This window comes from Rhea americana, unplaced genomic scaffold (genome assembly GCF_003343005.1).
Source record: "Rhea americana isolate MKP2758 unplaced genomic scaffold, rheAme1 scaffold_2, whole genome shotgun sequence".
Lineage (NCBI taxonomy): Eukaryota > Metazoa > Chordata > Aves > Rheiformes > Rheidae > Rhea > Rhea americana.
Genome location: NW_028186149.1, coordinates 9,639,232 through 9,654,881, shown reverse-complemented (window position 1 = coordinate 9,654,881; position 15,650 = coordinate 9,639,232). Strand labels below are relative to the sequence as shown.

Here is a 15,650-nt window from a genome sequence, read left to right as displayed (position 1 = left end):
GGCGGGCGGCGGGCGGACTTCTGGCCGTCCCTGAGTCCGTCCGTTCGCGCTTGGCGCAGCCGGGGGAGCCCGTCCGCCGGCTGCGCGGCGGCCCAGGCGCTCCGAGCTCGAGGGTCAGGGCGGTTTGAGGGCTTTAACTGGTTTTACTGGAAGTCTAGGCCCGCAGCTTTTGTGGATGGACAGTGCAGTGCAGATAATATTTCTCACTCCACAGACAACTATCAACAAGTCAGGACACAACAATAAAACGAGTTTTCTAACTGTAGACCACAACTCTTCTTCACCCCCAAGTTGTTAAAAGTTTTGGCAGAAAATTGAAGAGTACTAATTTCGCGTTTTCCTTAGAAGAAGAAAACAGGACTAGCTCTTTCACGCTCATCTGCACATAGCACAGAGCGGGGCTGTGAGCATTGTATAAACTCTTGAGCTGATTTTTTTTTGAAAGAAGTGACAACAAAACACATTTGATCAACACATCAGTTGTATGTTTGATTTCATACATACTGCTTGAGTCCCAAGAGCTTATATGTTTTTTTTCTAGCTATAAAAGTTTAATCTAATCACATATGTACCTTCTCTACAAATCTGTACTTGCTTGTGTACAAATTAAAGCCAGTCTTAYATATGTATGTGTGAGGCTAATACGGACCTTTTATCTATAGTACAACTTACTACATCCTGTGTCCCTCATCAGAGGGATGCTAAAGTCTGTTTACAACTGTTAGATAGTCCAACAGGAATGAAAAATAATAGCAATAAAGCAAGTTAAGACTATAATTGGTAGTGTTTAAATAAATATATAAACTTAAAAGCTGAAGCAGAGCAGACGTGAATTTTAAAATCACGTATTTCAATATTTACACTCAAAAAACACTGGACGATTTGCTGAGATTCAATTGTGTTCAGTAAAATGTAAACRTTGGCAATAGATTATAGTGCAGTATGTAGGCACACTTGACTACCAAGAATCTGTTCGTGATAGCCATAGATCTCTGTGCAAGCTTTTTTAATAAGCTTTTTTGGGCGGGTAATGGTGCATGTCGCAATGCTGGATCTACAGCAGCGACATAACGGACATTGTATAGAGAGATTTAGCACAACGCCCCAACTGCTATAGTTAATTCTTAGATACAGTCTAATACAGGTCCGTAAGGTTTGTATTGGCTAACTGTTTTAACTCGGAGTAATTTGTGGAGGGTAAAAGTGGCAAGTTACCYGCTGTTCTGGAAGCATATTTGGATTTATATTAAAAATGTGTCCAAAAGTATTATTAAGTATTAAGAGCTAAGAACTAGACACTTTGAATACCTTGAGCATAAACTCTTTAAAATATTTGTTACAGATGTGACGGCTGAGGCAGTAGGTGTAGCTATTGCTGCACCTCCGTCAGAAGGGGAGGCAAATGCAGAGCTGTGTCGCTACCTCTCTAAGGTGCTGGAGGTGAAGAAGAGTGAAGTTATTTTAGAGAAGGTACTTTTTTTTTCCTCACCCTTTTCTTTCAGTCTTGTCCTGCTGYAGTTCAAATTCAAGCTTCTGAAATTTATTCATTGGACATTTGATAGAGGGAGTCTGTTTGCTAAGTACTACAGATCGAGTTTCTAGCATTCAGTCTAAAAGTGTTCACAAGATATTTGAATTATGTTTATCTGAGTTAATGGAATGACTCAGAAGAAAGCTAGTAGAGGAGGAACCGCAGCTAGTTTTGAGATCTTTAATCAGAATGGTTCTCATTGTGATATATTTTTGAAACTTGTGTCATTCATGTTTTCTGTGGCCTTTAAAGATCCACTTGTTTTCATTTCAAATCTACTTCGTAAAATGTGGGTGCTTTGCATAAAATGTGTATTTTGTTAGTAACTTCACAAGTGTGTTTTTGAAGATACTTCTGTATTTAAGTGAAAAATTTCTGACAAGTAACTCTTCTACAACAGTAAGACCATATATAAATACTTGGATTATAGCTGGGCCTTAAGAATTTCTTTGTAGCAGTGGAACTTCCGTGTTTTGGCTTTGGCAAGTGGAAACTCTTTGTTTTATTCATTGCACTGAATAAATAATTTATTCTGTTAATTCATTGTACTTAAAGTCAGTTTTTCCAACCTTGTTCATTTATAGTTTATGAACATGAGGGCACAATGAAAAATGGTCCTTCTTATTTTTGGGTGTTAGTTGTAAGTTTAATGTAGTAGTTGTAGAAGTCTGTTAACAGAGGTAACGACGACATGATCAGTGAATTTAGTGCTGCTTTGCTGAAAGGTAGAGATGCCAGGGTTTGAGTCCTCTTTTTTTTTTTTTTTTTTTTTTTTTTTTTTCCTGGGATCCTAGGCAAACTGCTTAATCTTTATCAATATTTTAGAGATAACACTGCTTTTCTACCTGAAAGGGATGTTGAGTTTTAACTAAATTATTCTCATAAATGCTAAATAGAGTCAAGCATAAAAGGGACCAGTGCTGTGTGACCTTCTTGATTCAGTTGTTCTGACCTACAGCATCCAAATAATTGCATGGTGGTGTTTGTCTTTGACAAACCACTGTTTGTTCTCAGTGAAGCATAGTGGTAAAGTCTGTATTTTCCTTGTCGCTCACATTTCTCTTCTGATCTGCTAGGTGTGCAAAACAAGTGCTTTTTGGTACTGATTGTTCTCTCATACTGCTACTTGCTTTATAAATGATAACATTAGCAGAACCAATCCAAATAGGAAGTGGTCCAGGGAAAAACCAGGATCACTGGATTTTTATGCAGAGGTCTTAATTTTCATCATTAGTAGGTTAAATTGCCCCAAAATCTATTTTTTTTTAATTCACGCCTTATTTCTGTATTTTAAGGTTAAGAACTTTTTCCTCCTTCAGGATGTCTCTTGTGAACCTTTCAAATACCTACTTGCTAGGCCACAGATTAACATACAGCTTGTTTGTTTCTAATGTTTTTACTGAATGCCAGCAAGGTTGGTGACCACAGGCAATATGAAATGAGATTGCAGGTTTGTCAGTTCCTACATTAAATAGTGATTTTGTTGGTAATACTTGAAATATTGTTGATTATTTTTCATAAATGCTGTATGAATCTGGAATGTCKTATAGGTTTTCTAGAATGCCTTTTCTTTTCCTCTTGTTGATAATTATCAGTCTGAGAACTCAGCCTAAGAGTAACTAATATTGTTTGGAATGTAATGTTCAAGGAAGATCTGAAAGTCCATATCTATCAAAAATATATAGTAACTTTTTAAAAAACAAAATACAAATGTAGGTGAGGTCTTGCTTCTTGATGATACAAYTGAATTATGGAGATTTATCACTCCTTGCTTCTCCTTCTAGCCTATAAAAAGAGCATTAATTTAAGGCATGCTCCAACAGCTGTATCTGATTTTAAAAAGATAGTAGATAAGACAYTGCTTTTCACATTAAAAATAGCTAGAAAGAACATTGATGAACCATTTCTCACTGCTGTTAATTCTGCATAACCACACGCTAAGATTTTTTTCGAGTATCTGATATATTGGCATTACAATGAGATTTTTGGAATGTGTATGTGGTGGTGATTTTCTGAACGATTTTTTTTTTGTGTGTGTGTGTCTAAACCAGGGTGGTAAATCACGTGACAAAGTGGTGAAGATTTTGGTATCGATGACACCAGATGAGATATTAGAAAAACTGAAAAAAGAAGCTTCCAGCTGACCTAAAACAAAAGCAGGAAATGGAGCAATGCGTCTTGGTAAATGGAGTGATGTTCTTAGGTAAAACTGGTCCTGTTGAGAATTTGGATAACAACTAGGGAAAGATACTTTTTTTGCCCCTTTGGTAGTACAGCTTCTGCATAGTTGAAATGTTTGTGTAGGTCTGGACCATCTCCTTTATCATTATGTAGTGAAATTAGAAAAACTTGTCTTTATGGAAGTTCCAAGTCTGCTTCAGTTATTACAGATTTTTTTYCCCCTCTGGAGAGTTGCCTGTCCATAAAATTTGTAAGATTTGTCCTCTTTCCTTGTCCTCTAACAAACAGTTTTGAGAACTTGTTTTCGAATTAAATGAACTTTGGTTCACAAAATAAAAGACTTAGAGTGACAGGCTTGTAAGTCATTGGTTTGATGTCAAAAGAAGTGTCATGCAAAAGGATGAATCAGCCTAGATGGTAAAGAGCATAAACCASCATTCTCTGTAATATCTGTGGCAGCCATAGGGTACAGTTTTCCTGTTACCTGCACATCTGTAAATCTAAATTAAATTTGTTTGAAGCCAGAATCCTTTGTTGAGCACACAAGCAAACTAAAAGCAGAATCATCTCCTGAGTAACTGAAACAAAATCAAAAGTTTGCAGTATGAAAAACTGRTGTAGAATATAATAATTGCGTACATAGAGTCACTTTGGAATAGTCTAATTAATTTCCTGAAAAGTAGAGATAGTCATGGATTCTTTGCCAAATGTCAAAAGTGATGACTGTTTTTAATAATAAAAAGASAAAAATATTTCAAATTTTGTTTTGTATTTATATCTGTGACAAAAAAATGTTTCCTAGATRTCACTTAGTACAATGTTGTTTTTTAGCAGGACTTGTTTGCAATTTTTTCTTGRTTCAAAAATGAGTAGTATTCTAGCCAGTCTAGCAGAGTCTTACATAGAAGAAAACTAAAAGAAGTCGAAACAAAATGGGTAACTGTCCRGTATCCCAGGATAATGAAGCCTTAAGGAGTAAAGAAGCCTTAAGTTTTCTCTTCATCATGCTTCACAAGTCAGAGTAAGATTAAACCAGTATTTTCCCAAAATAGATGTGATATTCCACTAGTCAATGGTGCAGAGTTTGCTTTTTATGTCAGTAACTGCTGATGTCTGTAATGATCCTCTCTTGACTGTGTGTGTCATTTCTTAAAAAAAAAAAAAAAAAAAAAAAAAAGTTTTAATGGCTAAAAGAAAAAATACTCTAAAGGTCTGTTTTAGATTGGTCATACCTTTCTCTGGAAACCAGTCCGTTACAAATGCAGAACATACAGTTAATTTTCTTTACTAGCTTCACATAGTGCAGACTTCATAGCTAACAATTCAGTTTTCTGTGGTCTGAAATTCTTTGCCTTAGCTAATTCTCTCTGCTTCCTTTTATTTTTAATACTGCAGCAGTTGTTTTTAGTGTCAGAGAACTAATCCTACTGGTGTTTATCATGGTGACAAGTCTTTCAAGGTGACTCAGTTTCACAGATCGTATTAAAATGTTATTTACTTATTCCGATAGCGTTTGGCGGAATAATTYTGTAGATCACAAATGCTATTTGTTTAATGTTTTGTATCAGGCCTCCTTTTTTTCTCAGGCTTGTGGTCAGCCCTGTCTCGCCTCACATGCCTTTCCTTTGATTTTGCCTACAAACTGTCCTTGCCGCTCCATTGTCTTTGCTGTCCTGGGAACTTTGGTTCAGGGCTCTGCTGCTTCCTCTGTTCTTGCCTGTTAGACGGATCCCATAGTTTGCAGAAAAATTAAGGCAAAGCAAGCAAAAAATAAGTGACATTTTGTTTTTCTGTTAGTTCCCAGGCTTCCCTGCGCTATGAGTGGAAAACAGCAATCCAGAGAATGATAAATCCTGCATTAATAAATTATGCCGAGATGAATCCTGCAACAGCCATTATAAAGATTCCTAGGAAACTGATACCACGTTACATGACATATATATTATACACTATATTGAAATAATGTCTTTCATTTTCCATTATTTCAGAGCCATTTTGAGGGAAGACCTGGGTGGATATGTACAGTCACCGAAGTACATGGTTCTCAATGATGATTAACTATAACATTAGCCAACTTCATCTTTCCATTCCCTACTGAGACTTCGTTTAATATGTCCAGTTTAATTGTCAGTTTGGAAAATTTATTGCAGTTAACTATTTTTTAGCATTGCTTCTTAAGAAACAAAAATATTATTGGTGGCATGTGTTGAAGATCTAAGTTTTGTTACCCAATGCATTAGCTAGTTAAGGTCTTGGTGCCGATGTAACGAAGACATGGTGAAAGGAACCCACAGTAGCAATTAAAGTAGAGGGTTGGAAATAAAGTTCTGTTAGCAGTAGCTTCCCTCACTCAAGACTGAGTAAATGGAGTAGCTTGCAGTGTGGCAACTCAACCCTTATATACTGGGAACAGAGAATGTATTTAATATCAGTAAACAAAATCGAGTATTTTAGAAAGGTAATATAGGTGAAATTGTGGTGGTGTCATATCTGATATCTGAGAACCTCTTAAATCAGTATTTTTGGGCACACTCCCATAATATCTATAATACTCTAGTTGCTGATGCATTTAAGCTGGTGATGTGCCGGGGAGGCAGGAAGATCATTACTGAAGCRCTGTATAGCAAAAGTGAAAAAACAAGAGTTAGGCCACTTGCATGATCAAACAAGACACCAATGCCAAAACTGTGATTTCTAGGCCTAGCTCTTTCAAATCTRACGTTGAAATCCTAGCCCTTCAACTGTCTCTTCGCGTACACAGTTAAGCGTCTTTTACTCCCTTGAGCAATTTGTGGCAGCAGATATTCCCTAAACTTTCATCAGAGCAAATTTTTCGTAGAACTGTGCTTTGTGATACTGATTCGAAGAACTTGAAAACACTCTTCATATTCCGTATCTCAGAGTACTAGACCAATTTAAAAACATTGTGGTGCCAGGTGTTACCCTCCTTTTAATTGCTCGTTCCCAATTTTGCCTATTTACCTGAGAATATCTTTTCTTTTTCAATCAATATAATTAATCAACTATTTGATATCTAACAATTTACTCAGGCTCTACCCTCTTTTCCTAATGCATTGTCTGACAAATCTCAGTAAGATAAGTCTAGCAGTGAACTAATATCTTACAGACCTGGACAGTGGTTACAGATGTGCTTTCCTTTTTTATATAATTAAATTGTTTAAACATTAGCAAAATATAAGTTAYCTGAGTAAGTTTTATGTCATGCAGTGTTATGGCACAGATCATTCTTGCTTCTTTTCTCTTACATTCATTTTCTACAATCAAACTTTAAAAGTAGGTGCATGGTTTCATTACAGTACTCTAACATGCTAATTAAGGATATTTAGTTATATCCTCTGAAGCTGGCCTATTTGCTCTTTAAGTTTCAAATCCACTCCATTTATCATGTGCAGCTCATTCCTATCTCTCCTTTTAGTCCCATGTGTTTCTAAATCCCCCTTTCCTCCTGTATCATCAATCAAAATAATCCTGTATAATTGACAACTTTGTCAATAACTGGCRGTGGCAATTTACCAGAAAGCACAGTTTAATATCTTCCTTCTTTCAGTCTCCAGGAAGATAGATACACCTGATCTTTCTCCTCATTACTTCACATGTCTTATGCTCAATATTTTCCCTSTCATACTGCTTGTTTGCATATGTAAAACCTGAACCAGCTGAGTCCCCCCCTTTTTTTTTAATTCTAGCTTGCTATATTCCCTTCTTAATGTTTTTAGCCTTTTTCTCAGGAGGATAAATCATTGTCATATTAGCTATTGTAAAAATGTGCTTCTCTGTCTCTTTCTGGAAACAGTGCTTTACCTGCATGTGAAGCGTATCTTGGTTAGTATTCTCTGCTTCAAATGCAGCACCTTTTTAAAGTGCTGTTAATGTAAGCAAGATGAAATAAACAGTCAAAAGGCTGCTTAAGAAATGAAATACTTGCCTGAAAGACTCTGATAGTTCTCTAAGGTCCTGGGAATCCATGTCTTCCTGGTCCTTTGTATATCAGCTTCTCAAGCAATGTTTTTTTAGTGAGCCATAAAGAATTTCTTTCATCTATAAATATGGTATTTGTTTTTGTGTTGTCTCAGAAGCTGAGAAAGTTAGAGAGAGTTCATTTGATATGGAGACACCATGCCATCTTGCTGCAGCTTCAGGCTTAATTTTTGGAACATTGTTTAAATAACGTTTTGTTTTTTCACTGTCATTCTAATCTCAAAGACAAGTGGAAAGGGAAATATATTGAGTATCTAYCATTCAGTCGCTATAGAAACATGCTGTAAAGAGAACAGTTGGCCAGGGACTTCAGGGGAAAAGAGTGTTTAAATGAAAAGCAAAGGGTCAAAGCCTCATTTTGTGCTGCTGAGAAAAAGCAGACATCTGCATTAAGAGAATAACTGGGATTAAAAAGTGCAATTCTGGGGTAATTGCCTTTAAGTTGGTTTCCTTTTTTCTTTTACCTAGTATGAGTGGCATAGGAAGGGTTGCAGCGTGTTCTCTGGACAGTATTCATACCGTAATAAGTGTTGCAGAACAGTAGTGAAATAGGATGTGTTAAGACATAGGTTTTTTGTTTTGTTTTGTTTTGKTTTTTTTAAGCCCCTAATACATGTTAGGACATACTTGGTGCCCATTTCATAGAATCATAGAATTGGTAAGGTTGGAAGGGGCCTCTGGAGATATATCTGAAAGGGGCATTGGCAAGTTGAATTTTATAAAATAAGCTCTTTCTATGCAACTTTCTTKTACTGTTGTCCCTTTCAATAGCTTGTCTTAAAATCCACAAAGCTTTCTACCTCTTTTTGAATGCTCAGGGAGGTCTTGGGGTAAATTTGAAAGCAATAGCATCATGCACGCTCAGCTCAAGCAGCCTTTTGGCATCTCGAGGCCTTGAGCACACATGCCCTCTTGCTGCCCTCTCGCATTTGGTTTTGCTGCTGCTGTGCCCTCCGGCAGGACAAGGCTCTTTAGTGCCTTATCGTCTGCTGGGATTGTTTCTGCTCTTTAGTTGTCACATCAGTGGTGTTGCTAATGCTCGTCTCCTTCGATGATACTCTATTTTCTTGCTTATTCTGTTTCTTAGGCCCAACAGCACTTGGGAGATACATTCATTGTGGAAGGGGAAGAAAGATTTTCTTGTGATGTAATCTTTGCAGTCAGAGAGCAAACCTGTCCCTTCTAGGAGGCTCGTGTAGCAGCTCTGTGTAGTCTCTTGGCATTTGCCCTTTAATAAAATGTCTGCTTTTGTCTTCAGTAAATCTGACAGCAGTCAGCTAGCACATATGTGAGGTCATGTTCGTGCTATGAGGGAAGATTGCTATTAGCTACTCGAATGCACTTCTGAGCAGAGAATTTTCTTYAGTATTTTGGCTGATTCTTAGCTGCTTTTTTACAGTGGAAGTGCAGTCTGTTCCTGATAAACCTGATGGGTCTATGAGGCCTTTGGATTTTTTTTTTTTTTTGGGGGGGGGGGGGGGGGGGGCTGCTTTTTTACAGTGGAAGTGCAGTCTGTTCCTGATAAACCTGATGGGTCTATGAGGCCTTTGGATTTTTTTTTTTTTTGGGGGGGGGAGGGGTGGGACAACAGGGGACGACTACTGTTAAGCTCATCACTGGCTCAATATCAGTGCTAATACATAGAAGGGACCAACTAGGCAAATTACACTTGGCTAGTTTTACTTAATGAGGATGTCTGATTGTGCTTAGTCACTTCCTTACTGCATTCAGGTTCAGCTCCGAAAACCAGACTCAAGCTTTTGGTAAAATATTTTTGAAAGATAAGCAGCAGATTATAATGGTGTTCTTGGACTGATTCCTCKGTTTGCTGTGACATACCATCGAGAATAAAAAAAATATATATTTATTTAGGGTAGGCCAGGCAATATTCATGGCAAGAAAACAAATATGAAATTAGAGCATCTGAAAACACTAATATGAAGACAGTTGTCGTTAAGTTGTGTACGTATAGCAAGGCCAGTTTTTCAGTAGCCAAATGCCTGTGTGGGTAAGAGTAGAGAAGGTGTAAGATCTAATTAAACACAGCTTTCAGTAGTATAAATGTGTATAATCCTTAGCGAAAATAAATAAAGTGRATTTGTTAGTGGAGATGTTTGTATACCTGTATTTACACTCTTAAAGAGACAAAGACAAGAATATGCAGTGCCAGAGATTCCCCAAAGCCATTCTGATGATTTGATGGGGTTCCCATCACATGTTTGTTTTAAAAGTATTTTTTCTCTAATCTCACTGTAAGAATGAACCCCACAAGAAATAGAATTTTTTTCTGCATCATTGGTTGTATCACAGGGCTAGTAGGAAGAGTTCTGCTCAAGCCTTTTTTTAATGGAAAATGGAGTTTAACAGCCTTTTCTGTAGAAAACCCTTGTTTTTTCTGTGCCATTTTGAGTTCTGTCAAACACACACACAMAAAAAATACACAAAAACACTTTTTCCCCCATATAGAGTAAAAAACCAATCTGTAAACAAAGAACATTTCCATTCRGCTTTACTATGCAGCAGAAGCAGAAAAACTGATCCAGTTTGCAAAAAATAYTATTTTTCTGTGTAGCTTCCATTATAGATGACTGGAGCTAGATGACTGGAGCATTACATGTGACAGTGGTAGACAGAAAAGATCAGAATTGTGAGTTTGAAGTTGCTTAACCTTTGGGTTATTTAAAATCAAAGCAGAGGAGAGAAGGCTTTCAATCAGATGTCTGCCATGTTGACCCAATGCTGAGATATGATGGGATCACGTTGTGTTTATTGGGGAGTTTTAATCCCATATTTGTTACAGCTTTTCCAGTGCACTTAATCTAAAGGGAGAAAACAAGTGAAAAGAGCTTTATTATGACTGCTGTGAAATCAACTTCCGTGATTGCAATTATCAGTTAAGTAATTTGATGTCCTTTTGGGGGTGGAAGGGACAACAAGTGGTTATAACCACTTGTGCCTCAGAGAAGAAATCTCAGTAAGGAAACTGCTACCAGGATGGTAAAGATGGGCTGTGCTAACCCTGAGTGCTTGTCCTGTCATACAAGAAGCAGCTGTTTCCCGACAGAAGTCCTATTTTGAAGCAGCTGGTTCACAGATCACCTTTGAAATGGAAACTGTTTAGGGAAGACAGGAGTTGAATTTCGTGAGAAGTATTTTCCTTATTCAGTGGAAGAACTGAAGAGCTGCTTTGCTACTGGAGAACGGAACCACCTGAGGCCTGTGAGCTGCCCTGCTACTTCATGGTCTGCAGAGCGATAGCACCATATGGGGTAAGGTTTCATGACGACCATGTGAAGAAGGTGACACCAGGATACTGATCTAAAAGATACGGAAACAAGTTCAGAGAGGGTAAATGTAAGTTCACGCTCTTGGAAGAACCAATGTCTGATGCCCTTCTTCTTGTGCTGCACTTGCTGCATCTTTAAAAGGAGAACAGTGATATTTACTAAATGTGCAAATGGAAAGAGTAGCAGATTTTAGATGCCAGTAGTCCCAATATTAGGGTTTTAAGGTTCCAGGGATATTTTTGCAAGCAGTCCACTATGTAAGATGTCAAAATTAAATAGAATTGAGAAGAAAACCAAAATGATGTGCTGTCCTGGCATGGTGCTCATATTAGTGTCTGTACATTTTGCAGTTCTAAAGAAGTTAACCAAGAACCTCAGCTTCAGTTCAAGAGTTTTTGCAGAGGATTTTCTTCTCTTAATGTACTGTGGCAGATCTAGTTAACATATTATCAACCTATATATAGTTATGAAAGAAAATGATTCAAGCTCAGCTTCAACAAGCTCATCTAGCAAATGTTTGCATACTAAATTTGTTCCAGTAGTGGCACCACTAGTGGCACTAGTAATTGATCATGCTGTTTTCCTAATGCATCTGTTGCTGTGTGTGTCTTTTTGCCGAAGCTCCTGCCAGCTCGATCTTCAGACCTGGAGGTGATTGTCCTGTGTTTCTACCCATGATCACTGGTCATTTAGCTGCTATGTTAAAAATTCTTACTTGTTGCATCATATGCTGCATGTGATCAGCTGCATATGATTCGTGCTCACTTTAATGGACTGTTTCAATCTTCATCTGGAGCATAATTTTCTGAGGTGCCCAAGGTTTTACATGTCTAGGCTTATAAATTTGAGAAACTAATTTCTGTTTGTTTTCAGATCTCGGCTATTTCTAGGCTGGGTTTTAGGCTTTGTCTCACTGGTATCCAGAACTTGTTTGATTGGTACCTGAGCTTGCATAATAGGTGAAGTTCTCCTCCAGTCCAAAAGTAAAGATACTAAAACGTGATGGGGAGAAAAAGGGAATCATTTACGTTATCCAAAAGTCATTTGTTGGACTAACAACAATTCTGCTTGGTCTGTTGAAAAGTATTTGCTGTGTGTTCTGAACTCTGCTGGAGCAAAGCATGCTCGGAGTAGAGGACATGATGGGTTTGAGATGTTTGGTGGCACCTGCTCTGCTGTTTAGCACTGAAGTCAGAATGGGAAAAATCTGCCACAAGAATAATAGTTTTCTAGTCGTGTTTTCAAACAGTGTGTAAATCTAATAATTTGCAATGTCATTTCCCCAGTCTTTCACAGTTATTTTTTACTTATAATCTGTGAATCTATATGGCAAAAGGATATTACATAGGACCCTCTCAGGGGGGATCTGAACCTATTAAATGCCTATCTGAAGCTTTTCAGGAAAGAAAGATTCATCTTCTGAACTTGGATGGCCCTTGCATGGATATACATGTGTTATATATAAAGAACATCTACTGCTGCTGTTGTTGTATAGAAATGTGCAAGTTAAAATGCAGATTTAGGTGGAAAAGTTTGTGAACTGCTCATAACTGGTTCATCTGTTCTGCCTTCCTATCTCATTTAAGTACATTGCTTCTACAAAGACAGCTACAGATTGCCAGTATTTCTTTTTTTCTTTTGGTGGCTGAACTATTATCCTTCACAGCAAGTCAAGACTAACACTTTGTAATTGCTGTGAGAGGCTGGCACATCCCCTTGACACTCGAGTCAGCCAAGTGCAGCTCCAGGGGTCTCGTCTCATCTGCAGAGCTTCCTCCAGAGCGTTGCCACGTCTCCCGCAGGTTTCCCGATGCTGCGTTGGCAGCCTCAGTGGCGGAGCCTCCAGCCATCTCCGTGGCAGGAGCTACTGCCAGCAGTGTTTGTTGGAAGAAGTGAGAGTTTGCTCTGCAGGGCAAGGCAGCTGTGGACTTTATTAAAAATTGTTTCAAAATATGAGACACTTCTTTTTCTACATCAGAAAAGAAAGCTTTATAAGACTCTGATTAGGTGACAAATAGTGAACTCAGAGAAACGAGTTCAAATCATTGCCTTCTTCCATCTGTGAATTTTAGACCTAACCTCTTTGCTGTGTTAATTTCCACTGTTGAAGAAGTACAAATACCAAAAGGTGACGTTAAGATTTAAATGAAATCATTTAGGAATGGTAAAATCAGCCCTTCTTGAGTAACTTATTCTTTCTGTAGTGTAGTATGTGAGAGTGTAAAACAAATACTTTCTTTCCCTTTATTGTCCATGTGAACACGATTAAGCAGAAAAGATACCAATTTATGTTTCTTCCAAAATGATACACTTTCTCCACAAAGGAGCCTTTGATCTACTGTTAGATGCTTTGTTTGATGTGTGAGCCCACCGCTTTAGCGGATAAATTAAGCTGTGACTTTTTAGCTACAGGACAGAAGTGTGAGTGGCTGASCTGCGCTGATAGTAGTTGGCAGGCTTGGCAGCAGAGTTGCTGAGCTATTGAGACACTTGTGAACTTTGAGTTGGCAACTGGGGAGATAGCTATATTTAAGTATTTTAAAGAAGAGTTTGCCATAAAAAATATAGTGTGAACCACTCTTAGGGCCTAAGGCCTGCTGATTATCTTTGTGGCCAGTTTTGTGAAGGATAGACTCTTTTCCAAAGAAGGATGCCAAAAAAAGAAGACAACAAAAGCTTATATACTGGGTAAAGCAGTTTTGGTGTTTTGTTCTTTTCCTCCCAGTCCTTTCTGTTTATAAATGTTGCAAATTCTCATTCTAAATCAGGTGCAAGTTCTTGGAGATGCATGTTGCTCTGTACCTTGGGTAAAGCAAAGGCTCAGAGTCTCTAGTTGCCACTGTACTACAAACAAKAATAAGAGCATAATCAAGGTTGCATCTGTTTTGTGGTTATTCTGAACATTAGAGACTTGCAGCAATTATAATACCATTAAGTAGTAATGGAGAAAGATTTAAAAGYAGATCACGAGACTTCTGGAAGGAGGTGAAAATGTTGCTCAGTTTTCTTTAGTATCAGAGGTATTGCGTTCCTCTCTTTTATGGAAAAAGAACAAACTAAAATGATTTCCAGAATGCTGGGGCGTAGATCCAGGCCTATGTAGGGCCATATAAAAGACAGGTTTATGTGTGAGAGGTTAAACAGGAATCGAGACAGTCTCAAAAATTTAGTTTTCTGTGATTTTTGGAAGTCAAGGGTGCCCGGCTGTGTTTAGTAGTGAACAGAAATAAAAGTAACTGTGAAGTAAATCTTCTGTGTACTTCACTACACCTCTTACCATGGCATCTGACTGCTTTATGAATCTGTGCAGCCAAGGCTGGGGGAATCTGAGACGCTGGAGGTAGCTCTGGAYGGGCACCCCATCCGTTCTGCCAGTCACAGGGAGAGAAATCCCCTGCAGCAGTGTGCTGCAGCTCCCTGCAGCTAGTGACCTCTTAAATGGCTGCATGGAGAACATCAGTTAAAATTGTGACATTGAATTATGTACTTATCCCAAATTCCCACTTATGTATATCATATCGTAGCCTGTCATACTGATATGGTATTTATTAATTGCTTTGAAACCCCTTTAATATTACAAAATTAGAGGCAGAAAGAAACTTGCATCTCAGTAAAGATGAAAAGAACAGAGACTTCATTTCAGGGAGCAGGAAGAAGATGTGTGTGTGGCAACATCAGCCGGCCAGAATCCTGCCAGAGCGACACCGCCGTGCCGGGCAGTGAGGCGCAGAGGGCCCTCCAGCCCTGCAGATGGATCCGGCTGAGGTGTCAGAGCCTTCCGACTGCCTACAGTCGCTTACCTGTGTTAAGTAACCTCCTTTCAGCTGTTGAAACTTAGGAGCTCTTTTGTAGTTAACATGAGATTGCCRTATTAAATTCTCCTTGGCTCTCTTGCAAGCAAAGTAAAGGAGTAGGGTAGAGAYTTCAGTAAGGGCTTAGCATGGCGAGGACTCGGGGCTCTCTTGAATTCAGCTGGCATCCCTAAATGGGCTGGTTTTRTCCTGAGAGCGGTGCAGACAGAATCCCATGAGACCAAAAAAAACCCCATCAGGCCACCGTGACAAGCCAGTCCTCAGTGAGCCTGTCCCGACATAACAAACTCATAGCTGGTGATAAACGGCGCAGAGAAGAAGGAGGTCGCATATGTGAGGCAGAGTTAAGAAGGAATGAGTTGGCTGTGAGCTCCAGTAGGTTCAGAGAATAGTTTCCAGTGGGAAGTATGGAAAATCTGTCAATCAGTTCATCTAAAATTAAAGTAGTCAAAAAAACCCAAACCTGATTATTACTGTTTGGTCAGGAATTGCTCCGTGTGTGCATAGAGATGGGATGACAGCATGGTGGAGTTGGAAAAGCTGGAATGAGAGAGACTGGACGGGCTAAACCCTTTCAGCAGCRCAAGTTTGGAAATTGTGTCTGTGCTGCTGCAGCTCTTGATGCCTAAGTAACAGAAAATGCTTCTGCTGACCTGGGCAATGCTAAGAGCAGCGCCGAGTCGGGGTTTGCGCATACTGAGGGGCGTTCCTATAGAGCTCCACCGGTAACTCATTTTTGCAGCAAAATCACAGCTCTTGCAGTTTTACGACCATAATGTCTTTTCCTAAACAGATCGGACTGTGCTGGCAAAAAAAAGTTCTTCCGCTTTTATATTTGYC

The 15,650-nt window shown here is 38.7% G+C and overlaps 1 protein-coding gene across 1 annotated transcript; it reads left to right on the top strand.

Moving 5' to 3' along the window:
- The first annotated feature begins 1,037 nt into the window (after positions 1 to 1,037).
- CUNH15orf40 (chromosome unknown C15orf40 homolog) lies at positions 1,038 to 4,471 on the top strand. The gene is made up of 3 exons (XM_085303676.1): positions 1,038 to 1,079; positions 1,285 to 1,470; positions 3,583 to 4,471. The coding sequence occupies exons 1-3, from the start codon at positions 1,038 to 1,040 to the stop codon at positions 3,673 to 3,675; spliced, it is 321 nt and encodes a 106-aa protein (XP_085159802.1). The 3' UTR covers positions 3,676 to 4,471.
- Positions 4,472 to 15,650: the final 11,179 nt, after the last annotated feature.

Excerpts from the sequence above, each read along its gene's own strand:
- CUNH15orf40 (XM_085303676.1), top strand. The coding sequence starts at position 1,038 with ATGTCGCAATGCTGGATCTACAGCAGCGACATAACGGACATT. Across the intron at positions 1,080-1,284 it reads GCAGCGACATAACGGACATT|CTAAGAACTAGACACTTTGA; the intron begins GTATAGAGAGAT and ends AAGTATTAAGAG. Across the intron at positions 1,471-3,582 it reads GTGAAGTTATTTTAGAGAAG|GGTGGTAAATCACGTGACAA; the intron begins GTACTTTTTTTT and ends TGTCTAAACCAG.